The sequence below is a fragment of the Bemisia tabaci genome, chromosome 1 (genome assembly GCF_918797505.1).
Source record: "Bemisia tabaci chromosome 1, PGI_BMITA_v3".
In the NCBI taxonomy this organism is placed as follows: Eukaryota; Metazoa; Arthropoda; class Insecta; order Hemiptera; family Aleyrodidae; genus Bemisia; species Bemisia tabaci.
Window position 1 is genome coordinate 91,246,092 of NC_092793.1, and position 25,628 is coordinate 91,271,719.

Here is a 25,628-nt window from a genome sequence, read left to right on the forward strand (position 1 = left end):
TTTGGCCGGATTCTTTACCCCTTAGAATCTAAAAGTTATTTGGGGTTTTTTTTCTTAAAACCCCTATTTTTCCGGCAATTTGATACAAATTCTCGTTTAGCCCAAGAGAAATACGGAAGAAGAGGGCTAAGTGGGAACAAATTCTGTAACTTACTTTTCCCACAAGAATATAATCATTAGGTTGGTCTGAATAACACAAAACATACAAAAAGTTTGCCTCGGCTCGACTGCGGAATGCCCCTTGAAATGCCTAAAATTCGAAAAGTTGGCCGTGTTTTGATTATCAAGGATCAAGGTAAGTTAAAATGTACATCTAGTGTAGTGTGAGGTTTTATTCCCTATGTCGTTTTGGGCGTAGATTTCAAATATAGTGTCAAAAAAAGCTCCTGGTCAAACAGGGTGCACCAAATCCATGATGGCGGACAATTCAAGAAAGTTCCAATACCTACGGTCTCATGCATTTTTGTCGTATTTGCCATTGTTGCCATGTTATCATACATAAATCGGAATTCTCTCAAAAATTTGACTTAAACGTCAAATCGGGCGATCGAAATATTGATGGAAAAGTTCAGGAAAATTCAGGCAATCTTTATAAACCATTTGTCCACTTCCGTGCTTTGTCAGTCTTCAAAAGAAAAAAAAAGTTCAAAAACGCTTCACCCTAATGTATAAGAGAATTTTCGAAATATAATAAGCTCCACCTCTCAACAATTAGTAACACCCAATCAAAATGAAAAAGCTCTGCATTGTTGCAAAACGGTTACGATTGCTTGCCAAACAAAATAAAACTTCCGAGCGACGTTACTTCAAAGCACGTAACCAATGCCAAACAGATTGATAAATAGCAAATTTTTGGTCAAGTTGAATCAGCCTTAACATTAACAACCCATCTTGAATGATTCTTGGTCATCATCTATTTGCATTTTTGGTGCATGTTAATACTTAGAAAAATGCAGAAAAGATTTAATGTGACCATACGATGCAAGTACATAACTTGTTGCCTGCCACAGTGTCATGGCATATTTCTTCTTAGTGCCACGGCATTTTTTTCCCCTCAAGAAAACAAAATGTATAAGTTCAGTGGTGCATTCTTTTGCTGAGGCCGTATTCCAGTTGAAAGGTCTTGGCACTTGCAGAACCCTTCAATGCCAGCAATAAGCACATGAAAGTAATTTAAATACTTGAGAATAGCAAGACCTCATAAATGGTAATGATGTTTTTTAGTGACTTTTTAAGGCATTGAATTTATACTTTTAAGAAGTGCTGTTCTATCAAAGTTCTAATTGAGGGATGAATTTTAATGAATTTCATTTAATTGCACAGACCTTCCGCGGTGACCGAGTGATAGCAGCTGCTCAGATTTTTGTGTCTGCAGTACTGGGCGAACATTTCATGTTTGCTGCTGAAAAAGAGCTGGATCTTGGTGCTATTGTCGAAAATGAAATCCAAGCCAATGCACCTGTTCTCTTATGCTCAGTACCAGGATATGATGCATCAAGCCGTGTTGATGACTTAGCCGCAGAGTTAAGCAAACCCATTGCATCCATTGCCATCGGATCCACGGAAGGATTTAATCAAGCTACCAATGTTATTAATGTTGCTGTTCGCTCTGGAAAGTAAGTGAAATATCTAGTAACAACTATTATTCAATCCTAACATCTTTGCAAGAAAAGTGCTATGTGGCCAATTTAACTACAGAATGAGCACTTCTTCAGGCGCCAGTATGAATCTTAATTATTTTCATGTTAAGAAGCTGTAGGATCTAACATCATTTAGGGTTAGTTAGTTTTTATGCTATTTGCAAATTATAATGGCAGTTGCCTCTTATCAGAATCTCTTGAGCCACAGAAATCTTTTCAGTTCATGCAGGTGTCTGGTATGAGCAAGTTTGACAGAGGGGAGAAGAGCATAAAAAACCTAAAAACTTTTTCAGGCATCTTAGTATTGTATATGTGATTGTTAGGAAGTTTTAAAGCTTCCATCAGGGTATTAACAGGTCCGAAAGAAGTGGAAAAGAACAACAAAATTTTGTATTATATTTGAATGGACTCGGCTCAAGCGAATGAAAAAAACCAGCATTCGTTGTTGCAGCAAGATGCAGTGTAGGTACATTCATCCGAAATAAAAGTAGTAAAACGGCAACTTGGCAATCTTACAGTTTTGAAGGGACAAATTATCAAAAAATGTGTAAAATACCCATAAATAAAAAAAGTTCTGGAAGACATCCTGCCCAAACGCCATCATTTTATGGTCAAATCCACAATTTTGAAGTTCGAAACTTGGCAACGTCAAAACGAGAGTAAAAAAAATGATCTAGTCATGAAAACTTCAGAGAATTCGTTACTTATACGGAAGAATAACATACTAAAAATTCAGATCAATTCATCAAGACATGGGCCAATGCCATCGTGTTACCTCCAAACCCAAAATTTTCAAGTCGAAAACTTGGCAACGTTGCAACAAGAGGACAAAATCTTTTCCGGCAATGAAAATTTCAGAAAATTTTAAACTCATATCGGAGAGTAACATACTAAAAATTCAGACCGATCCAAGAAGCAAGGGGCCAGTGTCACAATTTTTTTGCAAAATCCATAATTTTAAAGTTTGAAACTTTGCAACGTTGTAATGGGAGCAAAAAAAATTTCTCGGTCATGAAAATTTCAGGAAAGACGTACTTTATACCAGAGAATAACATACTAAAAATTCAGATCAATCCAAGAAGAAATGAGGCAGGGGGGGAATTTAGTTGCCCTACGTGAGCCTCTTTTCCGAAAATAGCCTGAAAAAACCATAAAATCGCGATTATTTCTCCAGGAGCTCCAACAACCGATTTCGGAATTGTGGTTTTTAGTATCTGGTAGTGCTCTTCTTGACATTCCAGCTCAAATTTTTATGTCAGGACCAACTTCGAGTTAAACCCCTTTTAGGAGCACTGTGCATAAGGAGTGTGCGGGATCCTTTATGGTTTCATATGGTTAGCGGTGTCTGTTGATGCAGTAACTCTGAGAGGTATAAAACAAGCAGTGGTAGGGATTTTTTATGAATAATCTTGAAAAATCGATTTGTTACCAGAAAAGTTTCTTCAGTTGCGTCAATTCTCTTGAGAAATAATAATCGTAATGATCGATCTATCCATCTAAATCAGATTCGAAATTCCGATTTTATTTTTGCTATATTCATGAGCGCCCATAATACATGTTCCTACCGTGCAAAAATGTCTAACTAGGCTGATAATATTTTTCTGTATCTGTGTAAACTAAAAGCTCGTTTTTAACATTGTTTCTCTCAAAGGAGAAAAATTTCAATCTTAACCCCCCCCCCCCCCCCAATTTAGCTCTACCAAATCGCCTTTGAAGTAGTCTTTATTAAATTTCAGTTTATACTGTTGCAGCAGTATTCTCACAAGTATGCTAACAAAACTCCTACCGAACTCAATGCAATATAAACTTCTAAAATCAACAGTAACTGGAGAATATTTAATATTTTAATCCATCATTCTAATTCTAAAGTCTTTCCATCAATCAGGCTTTCATACTTATCACTCCCTTTTTTCTTCTCCCAGCAAGACTCGTCCTTATTTGATTTTAGGCTATCAATGTGCCATCAATAAATTAATCTGCTGGAGTATTGATTCTTTTATTTTTAGGAAATATGCCCAAAAAAATAACCCCATTTTTCCCTGAATGAGGGACTGAAGTTTCCTTGATGATTCGGAAAAAATACTCAAATTCTTCTAACTGATTCTAGTTAAAAGCCTGTTTTACTCCTCTGGAGTATTCACTCATTTCTAGTATAGGGAGATTGAGTTTATAGAAAAACTGGCTTGTTATACTGAAATCTTTTGTAACCTGTGTTTGTTGCCATCCTACCTCACCAAAATCTTGTGCTTCAATTTTCATGCCAATACCTCTGAGTGAATTATCTTGATTATAATGTGTTTTTAGGTGGGTTCTGTTGAAGAATGTCCACTTGGCTCCACAGTGGTTGGTTCAGTTGGAGAAAAAACTCCACAGCTTGCAACCACACACTAGTTTCCGGCTCTTTCTCACCATGGAGATAAACCCTAAAGTGCCTGTGAATTTGCTTCGTGCCGGAAGAATTTTTGTTTTTGAGCCACCGCCAGGAATAAGAGCCAACTTACTTAGAACTTTCAGCACGGTGGGTTTATCACACACTTCATTGTCCTTCAGAATCAATCATGTTACCTTTGCATCTATTTACAAAGCGTTTGTACTAGTCCTCATGATGTGTCACCCTGAATATCCCGTGTCAGGAGCTCCTCTCAAAATTTCGGAAGAGGACATGACAATATTTTCACTGTATACATATTTTTTAGGTGCATGGCCAAGTTGCTTTAGGCACTGGTAACTGGTACTTGTTGGCAAAAGGAAATCAGGAAGGCTTCTATGCAAAGTTGAGGAAAAATAAATTGATGCAACTTTAAAAAAATGAAACAATCCCATAAAGTTTTGTTTTACACCCCACTTTTTAACTACAAGGTAAAAACAAGAAACGTATCAAGACAAACGGACAGGAAACAACTAAAAAAATAAGGGTCATTCCACATTAATAGACTAGGTCCAGAGGCTGACTCCCTCAAAATTGGGGTCTTTTTATCATTCTCAGAGTTTATAATGTATAGATAGACCCTGTAGATTAAACTACAAAAAAGTCTAACAGTCTCCTTTCTGTGTGTTAAAAAATTAAGCAAGCAAGTAACAACTCTAATTAATGGAGTATGAATCGGAATTTTTTCAGGTGCCTGCATCCCGAATGATGAAAGCTCCCAATGAAAGGGCGAGACTGTACTTTCTCCTGGCATGGTTCCATGCCATCGTTCAAGAACGTCTACGTTATTGTCCACTTGGTTGGGCAAAATATTATGAATTTAATGAATCAGATCTGCGTGTTGCCTGTGACACTCTTGATACCTGGATAGAAAGTACTGCAATGGTAAGAGTATTTTCTTTCCATGTTTTTTTCTCTCCTTCATACCTGGTGTTTCAGAGCACCCGTCCACTATCTTTTTCTCGGAAACGGCCGAGAATTGAACTTCAGGGGTACATCACCCCGAAGAATTTAATGAAAATATTTTTAGCCCCTCAAAACCCCATTGGGGGGGGGGATGCTCCCTGTCTCTCGCATTTTTCGAATGGGAAGGGTATGTTTTGACTTCAGATTTAAATTCTATGGCCAAAAGTAAGAACTTTTGGTTCTATGCATTTTTTCCCTAAACCCCCATTTTTTGGAGATACGGGGCATTTTGAGGCATTTTTAGGGAAAATTTCAATTAGACCCCGTAGGCGTTAAAATTATCCAATTTTCCAAATCTATATGTCTCCTGAGAGAAGAAGTCAATACCTTTTTATTGATGTGCCACATGACCCTTGTTAATCCAAAATTAGTTTTGGCTGTAAAATTAAAATCTGAAGTCAAAACATACCCTTCCCATTTGAAAAATGCGAGAGACAGGGAGCACCCTAGGGCGAATTAAAAAATATCGACTTTTGAATTTCAAAAATGTATAGAGGGGAAAAGTTGCACCTAGACATGTGTGCCCAAGTTTTCCTCGAAAAAAAGAAAGTTTTTTGGGTGCTGCTTTTGCAATTTGTGTCAAAAAATCACGTGTATCAAGCTGTTTCCCCCTGTTCCATCGCACTGTTCAAGCATGATAGAGATTGGCTAGAGCCCTGATTTTTGGAATAGTAACTCACTTTTAGCAGTCATCTAAGGTATGTTAATTAGTTTTTGGATCATCATATTTTTTGTGCCCCCCACATGCCCTTAAAAATGCAAAAAACGCGATTGCGGCCGAATGCGCCTCCTCGTATATTTCACCGTTTTTATCGATTTTTTAGGTGACTTGGCAGCCTTACAAAAAGTCAATATCCGGTTTTTAGGAACCATTCGAATAGATGATGAAGGAAAAATATTAGTTTTTTGGACACGGGCGGTTTCTCTCCCATTTGTAAGCTCACAGTTAGGGCAGATCGCTCGATTTGGTCGAAATCACATCGATTTTTGCCATTAATTTAATTCCTATCAGGTAAATTAACAAATTCAACTCTCAATGACTTTAATCATTATTTTAAAATTCTACACGCGAGGCAATAAAGTAATTGAAAAAGTTCACTCATATACTTTAACATATATACTAGCGTTGCCATTAAAAGCCAACACAATCTGTTTGGTTGCTAGCTGTTACTGGCAAGATCTTTGCCAGTCAAGTCAGCGTTACGCACCTCTGTGCAGTAACGAATTTAATGTACCCATAGAGTACATAGAGTCGTAATGTAAATGGGAGAGCTGGCGCCATGTTCTGCTCGACGAGTTCTGAGCCCGGTGTGCGCTGAGTTCGAGTCGCTTTTTTGACACATTTTCGATCCAAAATGGCGGTGTGGAATACGCGGTAATTCCTATCTCCTTTGTTGTTGTTGTTGTTGTTATTGGATAGCCGTGTATCGCAATTAATCGATTATGTATCGAAAAAGTGACCCGACGTCACACAGAAGTCTCAGAATTCGGGACATGGAAAATGCTTAAAAGTGGCGCCAGCTCTCCCACTTAAATTACGACTCTATGTACTCTATGAATGCACCCAGTGAAGTTTTGTCCTTACAAGCTTCATACATATCTCTCTTAGTGTTTCTCGTGGCACAGTGATCTAGTTTTCAAAATGGGATGGATAATGGATGGAAATATTAAATTCATCGAGAGTTGAATTTGTTAATTTACCCGAGGAATTATTTTGAACAACAATAAAGTAAGAAGTCCTTGAATAGAGAAACGAAAAACGATTAGTTTTTGTGAATTCTCGTATCAATATCAGCTCAAACACGTAAACAAAAGAGTCAAAATATTAGAGATTTTTAAGTGAATGGGAGTCAAGAGTCCTGTCTCTCTTGCCTTTGATGACGTACAAAAACTAACCTGAACAAAAAATGTTTTATGGGGTCATATTCTGCCATGAACAGAGTCTCTTAAAACTGAGGGGTGAAAATTTTGCGTCGTTGCCAAGTCACTGAAAATAATCGTCAAAAATCGCTAAAAATCATGCGTTCCTGGCTTGGTTAGGGCTCCGCGGAGGTACAAATACATCCCCCAGCAAAATAATTATTATATCCTCTTATTCCAGTGTGAAAAGAGTTTACGAAAATTTAACGCCCGATTTTTTACATGCTTGAGGCAAGTCGTGCAAAAAAAATTGCGAAAATCAATGTGATTTTGACCAAATCGAGCAATTCGGCCTATTTGTGAGCTTGCAAATGGGGGAGTAACCGCCCGTGTCCAAAAAACTAATATTTTTACTTCATCATCTATTTGAATGGTTCCTAAAAACCGGAAATTGACTTTTTGCGTGGCTGCCAAGTCACCTAAAAAATTGATAAAAACGTTGAAATATACGAGGAGGCGCATTCGGCGACAATCGCGTTTTTTGCACTTTTAAGGGCATGTGGGGGGTACAAAAAATATGTTGATCCAAAAACTAATTAACATACCTTAAATGACTACTAGAAGTGAGTTAATATTCCAAAAATCAGGGCTCTAGCCAATCTCTATCATGCTTAAACAGTGCGATGGAACAGGGGGAAACAGCTTGATTTACGTGATTTTTTGACACAAAGTGAAAAAGCAGCACCCAAAAAACTTTGTTTTTTTTTTTAGGAAAACTTGGGCACACTTTAGTTTGATTCCTAGGCGCAATTTTTCCCCCTATACATTTTTGAAATTCGAAAGTCGATGTTTTTTGGCTCACCCTAGGGCACCCACCATAAAACCCACACCCCCCCCCCATGGGGTTTTTTGAGACTGAAAATATTTTCATTGAATTCTTCGTAGTTGATGTACCCTTGAAAGATTTTGCCCTGTAGTTCGATTCTCGTCCGTTTCCGAGAAAAATATAGTGGGCGGGTGCTCTAGAATACTCAGTGGATCTGCATTGTTTGCTACGTTTTGCACAAAGACTCCTCCTAAAAACTGTTCAACTCTCTGTAGAAAAAAATAGGGTAACCAGTAAAGTTGAGCAATTGGTAGAGTACTGACTGAGAACAATGTGGACGGATCCCAGCCATTGGTCTAAGTCAATGGGTGTAGAGAAGACTCGTCACTTTATCGAAGGTTTTGTAGCATTGCTAAGTGACCAATATCCTGGCACATTACTTGTCAACCCCAGCTTAACATCCATCTCTTTTGCTTGCATGTGTCCCTGTAGTTTTAGTCACGTAGCTTTAATATTTTGTTGTTACATTATGGTTTCTTGTAGCACGCTCTTTTCATTAAAATTGTTTCAAGGTATACTTGACAGGGAGAAAAAGTCGTTTTGTATGAAGACACACTTCAACTATAATTATACACGAATCTATTTTCACTTTGCAGCACCTTATTCCGAGTGAACTTTGTGTCACAATCTGAATTCTGCTCACCCTTTATGACTCCCACCCAATTTGTGTCCCCTTCATGTTTCAGCGAGAGTACCCATATAGGGAGAGTATGAACAACTCGAAATATGTAGCTGTTAGGGCCCAAAAGGGTAAGCAACCTTTGTCAACGAAAAATGTCACTGTCAATCTTTAGACTCCAATATCAAACGAAAATGGAAAAGAAAATTCATAAGTAAGCATTCTCCCACAAAAATGAGGAAGTTTACGCAAAAACCAAATTTAATACGTGCTTTACCAACGACAGTTCCCAACAATTGTGATTATTAATCACTCTGGATAATTTGAATTCATAGATTGCCTACCCTTTTGTAGTCTAAGAGCTCCATCACCTAACCTCAAAATTGTCGACATGTCCATACTTTTCCTATATAGGTACTCTAGTTTCAGCAAGGCTAATTGTTCGCCTTGAAATTAGAGCATACTGTCTCTTTTGAATTCTATAATTTTACTTTTTCTCTTTCAGAGATGACAAGTTTTTCTCTGTCATTGCAAACTTCAATTTTTTTACTTGTGGCTTCAGTTGAATGATAAGATGAAAAATAATTTTTTTTTTTACTTCATTTCTTAGGGCCGAACAAACTTGCCGCCAGAAAAAGTGCCATGGGATGCCCTAGTCACACTTCTCTCGCAATGCATCTACGGTGGAAAAATTGACAATGATTTTGATCAAAGACTACTCACTTCTTTCCTCACAAAATTGTTCACACCTAGAAGTTTTGAGGCAGACTTTGCCCTTGTTGCAAATGTCGACGGAGTGGCTGGAGGTCCCACCGGTAACAGGTACATTTTTCAGCTGTAGTATTAACAAAAAGTCCTTTCAATTGGATGTATAAATATAATGGGAGAAGAAAGTTTTTATGAGTCATCAGCATTTGTTTCTGAGATCCTTCAGGTATGAACTATCATATAGCTATGCATTTTTAAATTTTTCAGGCACATTACCATGCCTGATGGGGCCAGGCGTGATCAATTTTTACACTGGATTGAATCGCTTGCTGATCGCCAAACACCATCTTGGTTAGGGCTTCCAAACAATGCAGAAAAAGTCTTGCTAACAACCAGAGGTAAATACATTTCCATCTTGATTTTTTACTCTTAAATTTGCAGGGGAATTGATTTGCAAGTATATTCAAAGGGAACAGAGCCAATCCTTCCGTCGCCTCCCTTTTTGCCAAGAAATTACAAAACAATGGGGTGAAAACTGAATATCTGAGTGCATAACTGAATACCCAGTGTGGAAACTTTTTTCTTCTTATGCATATACTGTGAAAATGAATGTTTGGAAGTTTCCGTTAAAAATATGCAAATATTGTTGGATTTGAAAGGTCTTGTTTCAATATTCTTAGGCAAAAGTCTGTGTTGAGGATGATTTGCATTACATTTTGCAATAAAGAACTAACGGTTTTTGACTCGTCCATGAAAGGACCTATCTGCTGAGGGAAACTAATTTCACATAATAGGACTTTTCTGACCAAACAGCTTATACCCATATTACCATTCATTGCCAAGATTGTGCATGTATTCAACTCTCTAGTTGGTAGAGAGCTGTAAGCTTTGTCCGTTGCCTATGAGAATGGAGAGGCCGTAACTAGTCAGTTTTGTGACGTCAAGCTAGTAGATATTTACCAAAAACAACAAGCATCTCCGGGTCATCGGTGCATCGATGAGTGAGGTAGTTGCTGCGTGGACCAATTAGAGTGGCCCTCGATCGGCCGGAGTTGCGCGAGATCCGCCGAAGTTGCGCGAGCGGCCCGTTTGAATCTGAGTGGAGTAAGGATTTTCGGTATCACGCTTTCATTTCCTCGATTTTTAGACAATGTCACAAATGGGTTGGTTAGTTCTCTAAAGTGAAATTTCATCTTCTTTCGAAAAGGTTCTTATGAAATTTTGCGTCAGATCAACCCTGAAGATATCGGCGAGAAATCATCGCGCGGCAAGCGTTCTCCCACAAGAACGCGTGTTAAACCGCGCACGGTTCGTTTCAAAGGGAGGTAAATGAAATTGTGTTGCCCACTCAAAATTCCTTCGGGATCTTGAAGGAGGATGCACACACAGTCATTTAAGCCTAAAATGAAAATATTCTGTCGAGCTCTTCGAAAATAAAATCGATTTTTGTGTTTTTGGCGCTAAAATGGCCTTCAAAGACGATCGATGATTAAATTCCGATGGGTTGTGCATATGTAAAATGGTGCATGTGTGATGGACTCTACGTATTTTTGGACCAGGAATCGATTGAGCAGGGTCCTGAATCGGTCGGAAGCTTCATTGACCGAAAAATGGGCCTTTTTTCGGATTTTAGGGGTGCTTTGGGCCCATTTTCCCCCAATTTTGGCGTGAAAAAACCTGTGCCGTCATGGGTAATGATTATCGGGTCATTTCGGATGGACCATCGAATGCACATGGTTCCGAGACACTCCGGGGCTTCCGGAGTGATACAGGGTTTTCGAGATACAGGGGATCTAAGTCCCCGATTTTCACTCAATTCTGCAGGTATTTTAATGTTCAATTCCGACTATAAATTGTTTTCTGATTTAGATATCGAAGCGCATTTTGCGGTGGTTGATTCAGCTACGTGTGGTGGATTTTTCTACATATTTCACAAACCCTCACTTTGTTTTTTTTTTTGGGGGGGGGGGGGGGGTGTATTTTTCTGTACAGGGTGTGCACAAGGTATGGGTACTTGTTAATACCTCGAGAACGGTGGCAGATATTGACTTACGGTTTGGACGAAACTTCCTTGAATTAAAGTAGGTACATTTTGGTGAAGGGTTATGACCCCCCTCGCTCCCTCAAGGGTTGGGAATACAGGGCAATTTTCGATTCTAGAATGGGAACCCCTATCGTGTGATACCTCGTTAGAAAGAACTTAAAAAAAGACAATTATTCGCGTTAATTGCAGGTTGCCATCTATCACCGTCATAAAAAGGGCGGATGGATCAAGTTCAAAATAGCAGAAAATGGATATCTTGATCGTTAAGCGGTGGATTTTGATGAAACTCAGTAACCAGGGGTATTTTTTTCAGGAAAAGTACGAATCTGACATCAGAATGCAAAAAATATTACGATGTCTTAAAATTGGCAGGCTTTCAAATGACGGTCATATCGATATTTTCGAGAAGTTGAACCTACCACCCACCTCCCTGGGGGCAAGGGAGTCATAACCCTTCACCAAAATGTACCTACTTTAATTCAAGGAAGTTTCGTCCAAACCGTAAGTCAATATCTGCCACCGTTCTCGAGGTATTAACAAGTACCCATACCTTGTGCACACCCTGTACAGAAAAATACACCCCCCCCCCCCCAAAAAAAAAACAAAGTGAGGGTTTGTGAAATATGTAGAAAAATCCACCACACGTAGCTGAATCAACCACCGCAAAATGCGCTTCGATATCTAAATCAGAAAACAATTTATAGTCGGAATTGAACATTAAAATACCTGCAGAATTGAGTGAAAATCGGGGACTTTGATCCCCTGTATCTCGAAAACCCTGTATCACTCCGGAAGCCCCGGAGTGTCTCGGAACCATGTGCATTCGATGGTCCACCCGAAATGACCCGATAATCATTACCCATGACGGCACAGGTTTTTTCACGCCAAAATTGGGGGAAAATGGGCCCAAAGCACCCCTAAAATCCGAAAAAAGGCCCATTTTTCGGTCAATGAAGCTTCCGACCGATTCAGGACCCTGCTCAATCGATTCCTGGTCCAAAAATACGTAGAGTCCATCACACATGCACCATTTTACGTATGCACAACCCATCGGAATTTAATCATCGATCGTCTTTGAAGGCCATTTTAGCGCCAAAAACACAAAAATCGATTTTATTTTCAAAGAGCTCGACAGAATATTTTCATTTTAGGCTTAAATGACTGTGTGTGCATCCTACTTCAAGATCCCGAAGGAATTTTGAGTGGGCAACACAATTTCATTTATCTCCCTCTGAAACGAACCGTGTGCGGCCGACTTTCATCTAGTGTGACGTCATAGAATCATAGTTACGGCCTCTCTATTTTTGTAGGCAACGCTTTGTCTTAAATATTTTTGCAGTGAAATTTATAATGTGGGTGATTTCGGATCCTCATAAAAAAAGAAGAAGAAGAAAAGTTGCACAATCTTAGCGAGGTTGCCGTGGGTAAAAGCTGTTCGGTCGGGAAGGTTCTCATATGTTGTTTCTGAAATGAACCACCAACAGTATGTAGTTCCTAATTGCAAAATGCTATCCAGTCGATGTTGTCCAAACCCAGGGGAACAACTTCTTGGGAGCTTTCTTTTTATGTTAGTATACCTCTAACTTGTATTGTTCTGTCGCAGGTACTGATCTTGTGAGTAAGTTGCTGAAAATGCAACAATTGGAAGATGAAGATGAGCTTGCATACTCAATGGAAGAATCATCGCGCCTGGATACAACTGGAGAAAAAATACTGGATGGTCGCCCTGCATGGATGCGAACCCTCCATAATTCTGCTACCACTTGGTTAGAACTTCTGCCAAGAACTCTTCAGGTATGAACTGAAAAAGACTTATTACATCCATCTTGGCTGTGAAATAGAAGTGTTCATGAAGCTACAGGTCAAACTTCTCTAAATTGTGATAGGTTTGTTTTGAGTATTTCATATCCGGCGGTATGATGGCAGAGGTGAAACCTTTTGCTTGCCATGGACATGTTTATATATTTTGAGAAATGGTTTTTGACTGCACTGTAGATGTAGTAAATACATCTACAGGATCTACATCTCTGCGATAAAGTATACAATGCAGCAATGTAACCAGTCAATGTATAGAATACATGAAATGATCTGTCCATGTACATAGCTTGCGAAGAGAATAATTAACTGCAATCAGGTGAAGTGTAGTGTGTAACAGACTCCAGGTGATGTAGGTGAAGTAAGTAAATGTGCGTGAAAGGGTAGCTTGGGTGGCAGTCAGCAGAGAAAAATCCGGAAGATCCTATGTCCCTTAGAGGTGCTACATCAAAGGAAGCTGTGAATAATGGACATGGGCTCGTTAGTTTCAGGTTTAACACTTAGTCTTTATGTTTGCGGATGAAAACAATCTCCCAACCGGTGAACCTGCTCGAGTGATACTCTTCTTTTAGAAGCTCTGGGGTGAAGCTGATCTCATGCTTTTCCTCCCATAAATTGACGGATATTGCTTATTTTCTGCAGTTTGATTTTTGGTATGTCTCAGGTTCTCCAGGCTCCTAGTCTTAGTCGAATAACATTTTACAAGAAAGAACTATTATTACTGGCTCATGCTTAGAAGCACCTATCTGCATAGGAAATTAATGGAACATTTGTTGTTTATGAAACAAGTAAGAAAGAGTAGTTCCATATTGCGAAATGTATTCCAGTGTCGAATCAGTTCTGACACTTAATTTTACAGAGCCTGCTCTCTTGAAGTCATTCTTATTCATGCCTCTTTTCTTTTTTTTTTTTATGCTGAACTGTTCGTTTAAGCTGTGTGGATCTGTTGAAAATATTTTTGAAATTTAGGCAGTATTTTGAGTGGAGGTGACCATTCCGTACCCATTTTCTGATTCATCTTGGTCTATTTTCACAAATGTTGATATCATTTTTTACTCCTTATCCTTTTTTGTCCTCTCTGATAATAGCGCACAAAAAATTCTAGGAAGCACAAAAAATGATCCAGATTGGAAAGAATCTGTTGGTTGAAAATTGTTATCCACCCAATTTGATAGCAAAGATTTTCCGCCAGGTACTTAGTAGTTTTAATAAGAGAGGGGGGCAGGATAAAACTACCAAAGAACGGGATCTCGACAAAATTGTATGCCTTCCATACGTTCCCTTCCTTTCGGAAAATTTGTCATCGATTTTAAAATTGTTCGGGTACCATGTGGTTAACACCAAATACAACAATCTTGAGTTCCTGATGTCTAGGGTGAAGGCTAAAAATCCGATTCTGCAGGAATCGGGTTTGGTCTATAAAATTCCTTGTGGAAATTGCGACATCAGTTACATCGGTCAGACCAAGCAACTTCTAAGGAAGAGGCTTGGTGGTCATAAATATGACAATAGTGATTTAACAGCACTCAAGAGGCACCAAACAGAATTTGGTCACCGGTTCGATTTTGATAAGGTGGTAATTTTATGTAAGGAAGAGAAGTTGTTTCCCAGACTGGTCCTGGAAATGATTGAAATCCTCAAACATGGGGATTCTGTGTGTAATAACCGCACTGACATCAGCGGGCTTAGTGCAATATACCACTCACTTTTTAAAAAGTCAGGTTTAGGTTGACGCCCCAGCGGCACCTATTGGCTTTTCCTTGAACTTAATTGTTTCACTGGTTAGTGCTGCCATCTGTGTGTGGATCGTGAACTAGCGTATCGGTCATTTTCGGTTACTGGTGCTGGCATCGATGTGTCTTGTTTGTTATCAATTTTCTTTTTTTTTCCTCTCAGATCCCGGCCCCACCATGTAGAGCTCAGGTTTTAGCGTTTTTCTTTTAAAAATTTTTTATTGTTTCCGACTGAAAATGACTCAGTGTTGAGTCGAAACGTCTCGGGTTTCATAATTGTGTATTTTTAGCCTTGTTTCCCGTTTTTTTCATCTTTGTTGTTCCACTGTTATCATCGTCTCGGGCTGCTCCTAAAAATTTGTATCTAAAAAATTCTAGGTCATGTTCTGTTCATTCTTAACCGAACCATTTGTTCGATTCCTTGGTGCTACAAAGGTCCGGAAATGCCCAAAGTAACCACAGGAAAATTGTCTGGTGATCAAGGCGCCGATATCTTGAATTTTTCAAAGTTGAGAAAGTCCACGATTAGATTTTTGCAAGTATCTTCTCAACAGTTAATCCTACAAAAAAGCCAAAAAAAAAAAAAAAAAAGCAAAAAACAGCCGAAAGAACATTTTTTACAGGAAACATAAAACGAATCTCTTACCTACCATACTGCATGCCTTTTTATTCTAGTTTAATTTTTTGGTAGTAAGTTTAACGTCTTCCTTAAAAATTACCAAAAAAATGGCGCATTTTTGCCTATGTTGAGAGAAACTTAGGCTCTTATCTCCAGCCACCATTATCTGAGGAAAAAACTGTTAAGCCTATTGAAAAGAGCATAGAATTTCCTTTTTGTAAACCTATGTCTAAAGTTCTAAAGCTTGATTTAATACTGTGTAACAGCAGTTGATCGGATCCACCCTTAAAATGTGAATTTTTCCACCTTGTTCCTTATAATCCTATTGAACAAGCAAGTTCGTATTAATGAATCTAAACAAGGAGTCCTAAATTATCTGAGTTCCAGCTGAGTTAATTCGCTCGATAATCACTTTGGGCACACCAAAAAAGTCTGAGATCCACTCCTCAGCGCCCAATCTGCGTAGTTTGTAACACACTTTTTCTAATTTACCACGTATGCGAGCAGTTTTTCTTGATGGCCGGCAATCAGGTTTACTGTAAATGCCATGGTTAATATGCCAAGGGGCCCCTACTCATGGATTTTGATTTTAATCATCTGTCGGATTTGAATTTGTGTGATGGTGAGTTACATGATTTTAGAAAATGATTTTAGAAAATTAATGGTTTTGAGAGGATTTTTTTTTACAGCTGACCGCTGTAAGTTGATTATTATATTGTTTACTCATTAATTGCTTACTGTTCATCTTTGCAGAGGCATTGCTTTGAGTTTTCCGGCTGCAACAGTGCAAGACTGTGCTCATATTTTATTTCTGAAAGGGAATTACTCAACAATTTCTTTTGAAAAATCCATTAATTTTCCTCACTTATTCTGAGAAAATCACACAAAATGGGTCATTAAACCATGAACGAATTTTGACCTGCAAATACATTCTCACAAAGGCAAATCACGTGTAGAACACGATGCACACATTGGACTCTCTAAAAAATAACTCAAAATCGAGAAGCATGCAGTTCAAAAAGCGCAACTTTTTCGCAACTTAAAATGCTTCGGTTTCAGGCGGAACCAAATGATGTCATCCGGCATCAATCTGAAGCGTGCACGGTATTCTACAACTTCCGTCAAATGTTTTTCCACTCCTCGTATATGAAAACAAAAGAGAAGTCGAAATTATATCTTCAGAATCAAAGAATCGAATCTCATTCATGTTATCTGTAGTAAACAAGCAACAATTTCACATCAAAATTTGTTTTATTTAAACAAACATGAGTGGAAAATGAAAGCAGATAGCGATTTGACTGCCGTAATACTTCACTGCCATCATTTTCCCACCATTCTGGCGCGTTAGAAATACTTTCGAGGTCTCGGACTTTTTAAAAGGGGGCTTGTCCAGGATTTTGGCTCCAAAAATACACAATAAATCACCTTGCAATCTATTTTCACTTGGTACTTTCAGAATATTAAATAAAAAACACAAGGTTTAGTGACCCATTCCAACAAAAAAATTGTAATTAGTTTTCCTTGAAGAAATTAGAACATTACCAGAGATTTTTAAATCCTATAATTGAGACTTGTATTTTTATTATTCAGCCATGGATGTTGTAAAAGAGCAAAACATATGGACGGAGAAAGCCAGAAATAAGGCATAAGAGATTCACTTACCGCTTGTTGACAGGTTCAACATCAGACTAACTAATATTGTAAGTTACAATAACTGGTTGAAACAAACCGTTCAGCAAAAAAATAACGGACATGAGCAATGATAACCATTAGAATGCAGGGGACTATGAAATCAAGTGTCAGAGAGTCAGAAGCAAGTGAGAAAAATCAAGCTACGTAAAATCGGCAGTAGCTGCCCATCGTCGGGGAATGAGCATGGTATCAGTTTTACACTAGAACTACTATACATAAGAAGAGAACCATACAAGCAGTTCCAAAGACTGACTGATAAAACTGGAAGTCACACTAGTATCACATTATTTAGTCCCTTCTAAAAAGTGACGATGCAGGAATGGATTTGGGAAGCAACCAGCAGCCTTGACACCAGTCATACCCCGGATGATGGCTGAACAGGCCTAAGTGCTTCAGAGCTTAAAAAGAAAACATTGGGAGCAAATGAGAATTTAATTGCTGTCAACTGCTAAAGACCAGTAACGACTTCTTTTCCATTGTTTTAAATAGTAAACTAAGGACATCTGTGGATTTTTTCTCTTGTATCCTCCTGTTCAACTTTCATGTTTTTCCCTCTTTCAGACTCTAAAGCGAACTGTTGAAAATATTAAGGATCCCTTGTATCGTTACTTCGAACGAGAAGTGAATTCAGGCTCTAAGTTGCTGCGTGATGTTATTCACGACTTAGAAGATGTTTCTCTCATTTGTCAGGTAGATACTAATACACTACTAGAACCACCAATACTTCTAGGTACATCAATAATAAGTTAACAATTTTTATTGTATTTATGGCCATTAAGTCTTCATGTTAAATATTGGTGCAACCAAGGTGCAACTACCGGGTATAAACTGTGTCTAAATTTAGATGGCCAATTTGGTACCAGAGGAACACAAAAATGAGGTGAATAGATTTTGAAGTCATTCTTTTTGCAAGTGTCTTTAATGCATAAAAAGTGTCAAAAGGAATGACCCTCGACTCTTTTCTCCTGATGTTTCTGTTTCTTTGTGTAATGAACTACACATTCGTAAAAAATTGTAAAAATTCACAACCAAAACAAAAATTACATGAAATAAATTTATAACTGTAAGATTGATTGATTGCCAAACCATGAACAACTATCATAATCTCATACATGCAAATACGTTTTCATTTTTGAATGGCACAGAAAACCTGCTGTATCTGACAGGTACCCGAATTTTTCATTAGTTCAGCCTTATAATTTGAAGAAAAATGTGATATCGCATTCAGCAATATCTCTGGATATTCAATGAATATTTGTTTTTTTCCCCGAATAGTCGTAGAATAATGCACCTTTGAATATTTGTGTGCTATCTGGGAAACAGAGAAGGGAGACCAAGGAATTTATTCGTCTCGCCTCCCTGCCTGGGCTTGAATTATATCAGCAGGCAAATCTGTTTTGTGCAATCTCAGTTTCTCCTCAATCAGCTCTTGCAAAATATCCTGCTCCTTCAAAATGTATGGCAGAAGTATTCTCCTCATGAAATTTTTTAATTTTCGTTCCTAGGGAGAAAAGAAGCAAACAAATTATCATCGAACTATTTTGAGCGATCTGGTTAAGGGCATCATTCCTTCTGGGTGGCGAAGGTACACTGTTCCTCGAGGATGTACTGTAATTCAGTGGATCACTGACTTCAGCTTCAGAATCAAACAGTTACAGAAAGTATCAGAACTCGTATCTCAAAAAGGAGCCAAAGAAATAAAAGTATGTTCAATTTATCCTATATTTTTTTACTTTTGCTCATTTCAGTATCTTAGGGTTTTTGTGTTCTTCATTAAATTCTTGAAGTATCCTACTTGACTTGATTTAGAGACTTGATCCATTTATGAGTCACAATGATTTCTGTGCGCACAGCTGATCAGCAGCTAATCGAGGCAGGAAGAAATTAAGGTTTGCAACGAATGTTTTCTATACGTTTTTTGATGCTGAATTCGAATTAGACTATATATTGTTAAATTTCCCCGAAAAATCGCCAAATTGTGCAAAAAGCTGATTTTTGACAATTTTTGCATGATATGGCTTTTCTGAGGAACTGCCTACCAACGGACATCAAATTTGGTTTTTTGTTAAAAATAATGTAAAAATCGAGTTTTAGCGAGCTCTCTTAATCATTGCACACTGAGGCTGATGTAGGTGTGCTGTTCACAGTTTTTTTTTTCTTGGGAATGGGGAGCAAAATAAATGCTTTAAGTGAGAAAATTTGCCATCTTGAGATGTTTCAAGGCAGCATTTCCCCCCTAAACACACAATTTTTTCTATTTGATCCGGTCATTACGTCGTATATTTTTCATTAATAGTTCATTTCAGAAATAGAGGAAATTTTAGTGCTCAGCTCGTTTTTTACCATTCTTAAAGGAAATTCGTCAAATGTCAGACACCTGCACATTCGATCATGGTCTCACAACTCGTCACCTTCATTACCTTTAAGTCTTTTAGTATATTTTCTAAAGGAAATAATTGGACTGAAGACAATGTATTGAGCATAGGTCATGAGTCTTAGATTAAGAATACGCATGCTGTTACGATTCATGTTTATATGCAGACCAGCAATGAATTCATGCTTCGCACGGGACAAAATTTTAAACTCTAACATTAGTGTGCTGTAATCTAATGGCGATAATTAGAGCCATTTGAGGATTCAAAATTTGTATCATGCATTTGAGTCTATCTCTTTCATGTATTGAGTCTGGGCGAATTGATCAAAGAGCTAGGAATGCGTTTCACTTTCAATTCGATTGATCTGCAATATTAGCCACTCCAAAGTGATAATGGTTGTATCTTTAATTTTGGTGATCCTGTAGCGTTCAATGGAAGTCAATGTGAATACCGATATTTCAAGATTATCTGTTTTGGAGTGACCCCTCCTTCAGTTCCAAATTATGTTAGCATTGCAATTTCAACTTCAGGAGATCTTTTCCCACAAGTGTGAGAGCCGATTTTAGGCAAAAATGAGTTTCATTATCATGTTTCTTAGGATTAGTTTTGAAGGATCAATGAGATCCTTTGGGAAATAACCCATCGCCGCCAGATTTAATTTTTTCTTCTTTTTTTGGTGCCAAGTTAATGCAGGTAAAGTTTGGTTTACAAAACTGCACCCCTCTAACAAAATTAAGCAACGTCTTGTTTAACCCTCTTCCCCTCAAAATGGCGGCCTTTAATGTTTCTGAAGGCTTCTCATCTGGAATACACACCCTTTAGTGCAGGCTCAGACCGTCTCTCACGTCTAGAGCCTTACGTTATTAACAGCCCATTTTTCTTTATTCATTAATCTCTGTATAAACGTTTATATGGTGTGTCTATGCTTGTTATAGACCTTCCCTGTGTGGCTCGGAGGACTCTTGAATCCAGAAGCCTATATTACTGCAACCCGACAGTGCATTGCTCAAGCCAACAGTTGGTCATTAGAGGAGCTTGTTTTGGATGTAACTATAACTTCGCCTGATGCACCAAACGCAACGTGTCAAACGGATGAATGTAGTTTTGGCGTCGTTGGCCTAAAACTTCAGGGGGCTCAATGTCGCAATAATCAACTCCTGCTCACTTCAACTATTATGATGGACCTGCCAACTGTGCTTCTCAGATGGATAAGGTAATTTTAAAGCATATGATTAAGCATAAAAAAGCATTGATTTACACCAAGTCTTTTTTCATTTATCTTACTCTGTAGTATAAAATCATAAGGGCTCTGTGTCACGCTAAACATATCACCAACCAGTTTCTCCTCCACTCCCCGCTCCCCTCCCGCCCCCCACGCTCACGTGTTTCCCACCGTTTCCCGCTCCCCTCTGGCTGGAAGCCCTCCACCCCCTGTGCCACTCCAGCTTCCGTAGCCGTCACCTCTTACCTCCCTCCATTACCCCGCCCATCAACCACCACCGTTGTTCTGGCAATAATTTTGTCCGTTCAGTTATCTCGGCGATTTTGCGGAAGCAACAACTTCCACAATTCCTTAGTCTACCTCTCCCTCTTACACTCAACCATCTAATCCAACTTCCTTAATTACCTATCTTACCTTTCTTACTTATTTTTTTTTATTATTTTGCCTGCGGGAAGTAGGTAGTTCTAAGGCCTTCCTGATTTGGTAAGTCCCACCAGTGGGCCGGGTAGGTGAAGATTGCGTTCACAACTTTAATCCTCTCCTTTATTTTATATTGTTTTTTCGTTGATTTTATACATTCATTTTTTTTTGCTTTTGTTGGAGCTATATTTTATTTTATTTTTTATTTTCACCCTTTATCGAATTTGTTTTTTTGTTTTATTGATTTTTTTACCTTTACCTTATTTTTTATATGTACCATTATTACGTACCATTTATTTTGTTTCTCTTCTATTTTTTTATTTGTTTCATTTTCAACATTGTAAAAACACCCCTAGATCTTATTGCTATTTATATCTGCACATTAGATGCGCGAAGCACCTCTGGGATGTTGGGCAGCGGAGGGGCCAGGGGGCGTAGCCCCCTAGTGTAGTATACATTGATGCAAGTAAAGCAATAATCATTGATATGGTACAAGTCAGGAGGATTACAACTATTTATAATAATATGTTAACTATTTAAAATTCATCTATAGTGTAGCAGGCTGTGGTATTTAGTAGATTGTTGGCGTTGTTGAGGAGGGCCCTATTGTCTTCAATTTTTTTGATCGGATTTGGGCCGCTAGCAAACAAAGAGAACTGTAAAACCTTGTGGACTTAACCAGGGATTGAGAGGAAATTATAATTAATCCGATTGCCCTCCGAGTCCACGAACGACCAAGCGTCGCTTTCGACCGAAATATTAGCTCAAGAGGCCTCAGCAGGTAAAATAATTTTGCGTCACGCATCCCGAACTCGGAAGCGAACGTGCGGTTATTCTTTTAGTTGGAGGAACGATATGCAGTAGCGCAGGCCAATGGGTTAGTTGACGACATTGGACATATTACTGGCCGGATTGCCATCCCCTCGTGAGACAGGAGGGAGTAATACCAGTGCCCATCTCATTTTCTACGAAAGATCTTTTCATGCTCTAGAAACTCTTGCCTGAATCTACTACTTTGGTTATGATGATTCGCCATTTTTCTCTGAATGTAAAAGTAAATTTTTATTATTTTCCAATCACAACTGCAACTTTTCCGCCTCTTTTGCCATCTGCCCAAAATATTTTTAAAAACACTAGTAAAACCAGTAATCTTGGGTGTAAATTATTTTCTCAAGTTGATTTTTGCAATCCCTCTTTTTAATATGAGTTTGTAACACTCCTTTCATAGGTACTTCTGTATTCTTTAACATGTGTTTGTTCAAATGATGCAAATAAAAGCAATCAATCAATGGCAAATTGTGCGAAAACGGTGACTTGTAGAAATTTAAGGCAAATATGACTTTGAGGAAACTCCCAGTGGCTGACAAAAATAATTTTTTCCCAACGTGAATTTCATGGAGCTTTACCAAGCCTGTTTAGGTCTTAGCTCTTGATTTCGGACTTAAGTGACGTTGCCATCGTTTTTTTAAGCAAAAAGTTGTATCGGGACCGGGACACAGTATATAACCTCGGACCCCTATGCATACATCAACCCTACTGTTTTGAACATAGGGCCATTAACGAAGTCGGCAAAGCTGTCTTTATCAAAAGGCTAAAGAATCCATGCACTGCGGTGTTTCCATGGAACGGTCTATCCATCGCAGTTGTACTCGTCTGTGAGAGGAAAAACTTGAGTGCTAATCTACCAAAAGCAACTTTTTGTGAATTTGCTGAGCAATTTGGAATTTGAATGTGCATTGACAATTCTTCTTTTGCTGCTATTTCAGAGCAAGTCCAATTGGCGAAGTATCTCCAGGTAAACTCTCTCTTCCGGTCTACTTGAATTCTACACGGACTGAACTATTGTTCACCGTTGATTTAAATATTGCGTCTGGACAAGACCCTCACAGTTTTTACGAACGAGGTGTGGCGCTCCTGACTTCCACTGCTTTAAATTAATTTATCTCTACGCCTCAACAAGTCTGAATTAATGTATGTATTTATTTATTTATTTATTTTTGTACACATTCAAATATGTTTCCTTTAAACTCTTTGAGATTTACTTTGCCTTTTTAGTATGACAGCCAGTGTCCATATTCTTAAGGTGGATCATCAAAATAGAGTTCAGTGTCTCAACAATCAAGTCAAAAAGTAGAACATTTAAAAATTTATGCAAACTTCCACAATTATACAGTGTATTAAGTATTATCACATAGTTTTATATTAAAATAGTTCGAGATCACTCCAAATGTACTGCCTAGGAATTATAATGAAATCCTCCATTTTTTAACTTGCAATATTTATTTTCAAAGCTCTGCAAATTATTTCATCATTAAAGGATAGGGAGATCGTTTGTGGGTCCAGAAAGATCAGCTCTGTGGAGCTCCTTCAAAAAATTGTGAAAACTTTCATTTTCAGTTTTAAACATGCATTAATAATATGATTAATTCTACAGTATTTAAAAGTGCAAGAGTATCACTCATGATAATTTTAATTGCCATGAAATTTTGCAGTGATAAATTAACCGGTTTGTATTTTTCTGAACAATTTTCACTGAAAATGTCTTCAATTTTGACATTATTTATTGGTTTGTTAATGTACAGATCCATCTTAATTTTTCAGAAAAGACTAGTTAAGCGCAAATTCATAACCTAGTAAGAGCCGTCGGGCGTTAAGAAGATCGTGCACAATTTTCCTGATTTAACGGGAGTCCCAAGAAATTTTCTCCATGCAAAGTCTATGAGACGCAGACATTTAGGTTATTCTACAGTAATGAAAACCATGCACAATCTCTGCAATGCCCTATTAGCGTCTACAAAGTTTTGAATTTTCGCTCTCCAAATGAATAGAATTTCACTAGTCCCTACAGTGGAAAATGATTATTATTGAGAAGTGTACTGTAATTTACTTTTTTTTTCTGTTTGTAACTGTGATAAAAAGTATAGTAATTTTAGTTTCTTTATTCCACTGAAGAATTAGGGTACTTTAGAAACCTTAAGAATGAAAATAATCTTATAATTTAGTTTATCATTATCAACTGTATTTAATTTATAAATATTTTAAATGAAGCTAATTAATAGTTTTTTTTATTTGTGAAGACTCTTCATTTTTGTTTTTCTGATGGATAAACAAGAAATAAGAGGAGCACTTCAACTGTCAAATGTTTTTTACTTTATCTAAACAGTGCACACAATGCATGTAATTGAAGAGCCATCCGGAAAAAGAGCACTTGTATAAAGCTGCAACTTTTCTGGTGAACCAAATCCTTTTGTGGAATTTATAAAAAGCAATGCTATGATACAGGAACTAGATGCTTAATATAATCAGTAAGAAGGCCAAAAAAGAATGTTTGAGGTATCTCAGTTTGATCGCCTAAAAAAGAGAGGTGAAAAAATGGGAAATCTGCTCTTTTTCAAATTGATCACTTTTTTCTCAGCTTTTCTTGGTACTATTGCAACTCAGTGCAAAAAAATTTTCATGATACCACTTACTTGGTGTTACTCAGAGCAAGAGATGGAAGAATTTTCCTTTGTATTAGAATGTATTTTGCCAGAATTTAAGAGAAAAAAGTAGCAAAATTAATTAATGCAAACTTTTGTAGTCTAAACTCTAATATTTACGAAGCCTATTAAGTACTTAAGGAAAAAATATAATTCCAAGGTATATCAATGGACACACACGGTTTCATTGGTCGATATGGGAGCAATATTGATTAATTGAAACACGAAGGTGTGATGGTTTAAGGGATTGACATGAAGGGAAGCCAAGAGAAGGTCCTCCTTTCCAATGTTTTTGGCCTTTTGGAAGTTATGCGTGATGAGAGGGGGAAGAATTGGGCTCATCGCTTTTATCAGCAGTCACAACTAAAGACTCTTATTTTCATTAATAAACTTTTTTGCTAAAAGATTTTGAACTACTCTTTTTGGTCGAAACTATATTTGCATCTCTCATTAAAATGGAACCAAATGCATTACCGATTTTTGAGGCAATATTTCTATCCTGATATTTGACCTTAGATTCAATACAGGGTGTCCCAGGGCACCCGTACCAGTCCTTTTTCTCGGGTGATTTAGGTCGGGGACCGCTGGGTGGAATAGGGAATGGACCCCAAGGAATCCGAATTTCATGGTCTCGAAACCCCCTTCCCCCAACTTCCCTTGGGGGGTAAAGGGGGGGTCAAAATTCTAAAAGTCGGTATTTTCAATCGAATTCCGATTCAATTTCATTTTAATTGTACGGAAAATTTCACGTGAAATCGACCCCTAAAAACCAAAGTCGGACCATTTTGCGCCCCAAAACGATCCCTTAAAGAGGGGGACAGCAGCCCCCTCCATAATTTCCTTTTGGTCAAAAATTAACGCAGATTCTCCGGAAGAGATGGTTTCCCCGTTAATTGACCCCAAGAAATCAGATTTTCATGGTTCCGAAGCCCCCCTAGGCTACCTTGGGGGGGGGGGGGGGTACAATTTCCCCAGACTTTTGAAATTTTGCCTTCTCCATTTACCCCCAAGGAAGGCTAGGGGGGCTTTGGGACATCCAGTCAATCGTCGTTATGTCACCAATCTGGCTAGGATTGAAAATTTTGTCGGAAACTATGAACAATATAAAACTGAAGGGACAAT

General features: G+C 38.1%; 1 protein-coding gene across 1 annotated transcript in view; it reads left to right on the forward strand.

The window, feature by feature from the left end:
* Nucleotides 1–24,079, forward strand: part of Dhc64C (dynein heavy chain, cytoplasmic) — a 196,692-nt gene extending 172,613 nt beyond the window's left edge. Inside the window, 10 exon segments of the mRNA XM_072306491.1 lie at nt 1,324–1,616; nt 3,945–4,158; nt 4,759–4,953; nt 9,010–9,221; nt 9,375–9,505; nt 12,755–12,945; nt 17,572–17,700; nt 18,516–18,713; nt 20,321–20,598; nt 22,794–24,079. Of these exon segments, the coding sequence (XP_072162592.1) occupies nt 1,324–1,616; nt 3,945–4,158; nt 4,759–4,953; nt 9,010–9,221; nt 9,375–9,505; nt 12,755–12,945; nt 17,572–17,700; nt 18,516–18,713; nt 20,321–20,598; nt 22,794–22,965 (2,013 nt within the window). The 3' untranslated portion in view covers nt 22,966–24,079.
* The last annotated feature ends 1,549 nt before the right edge of the window (nt 24,080–25,628 follow it).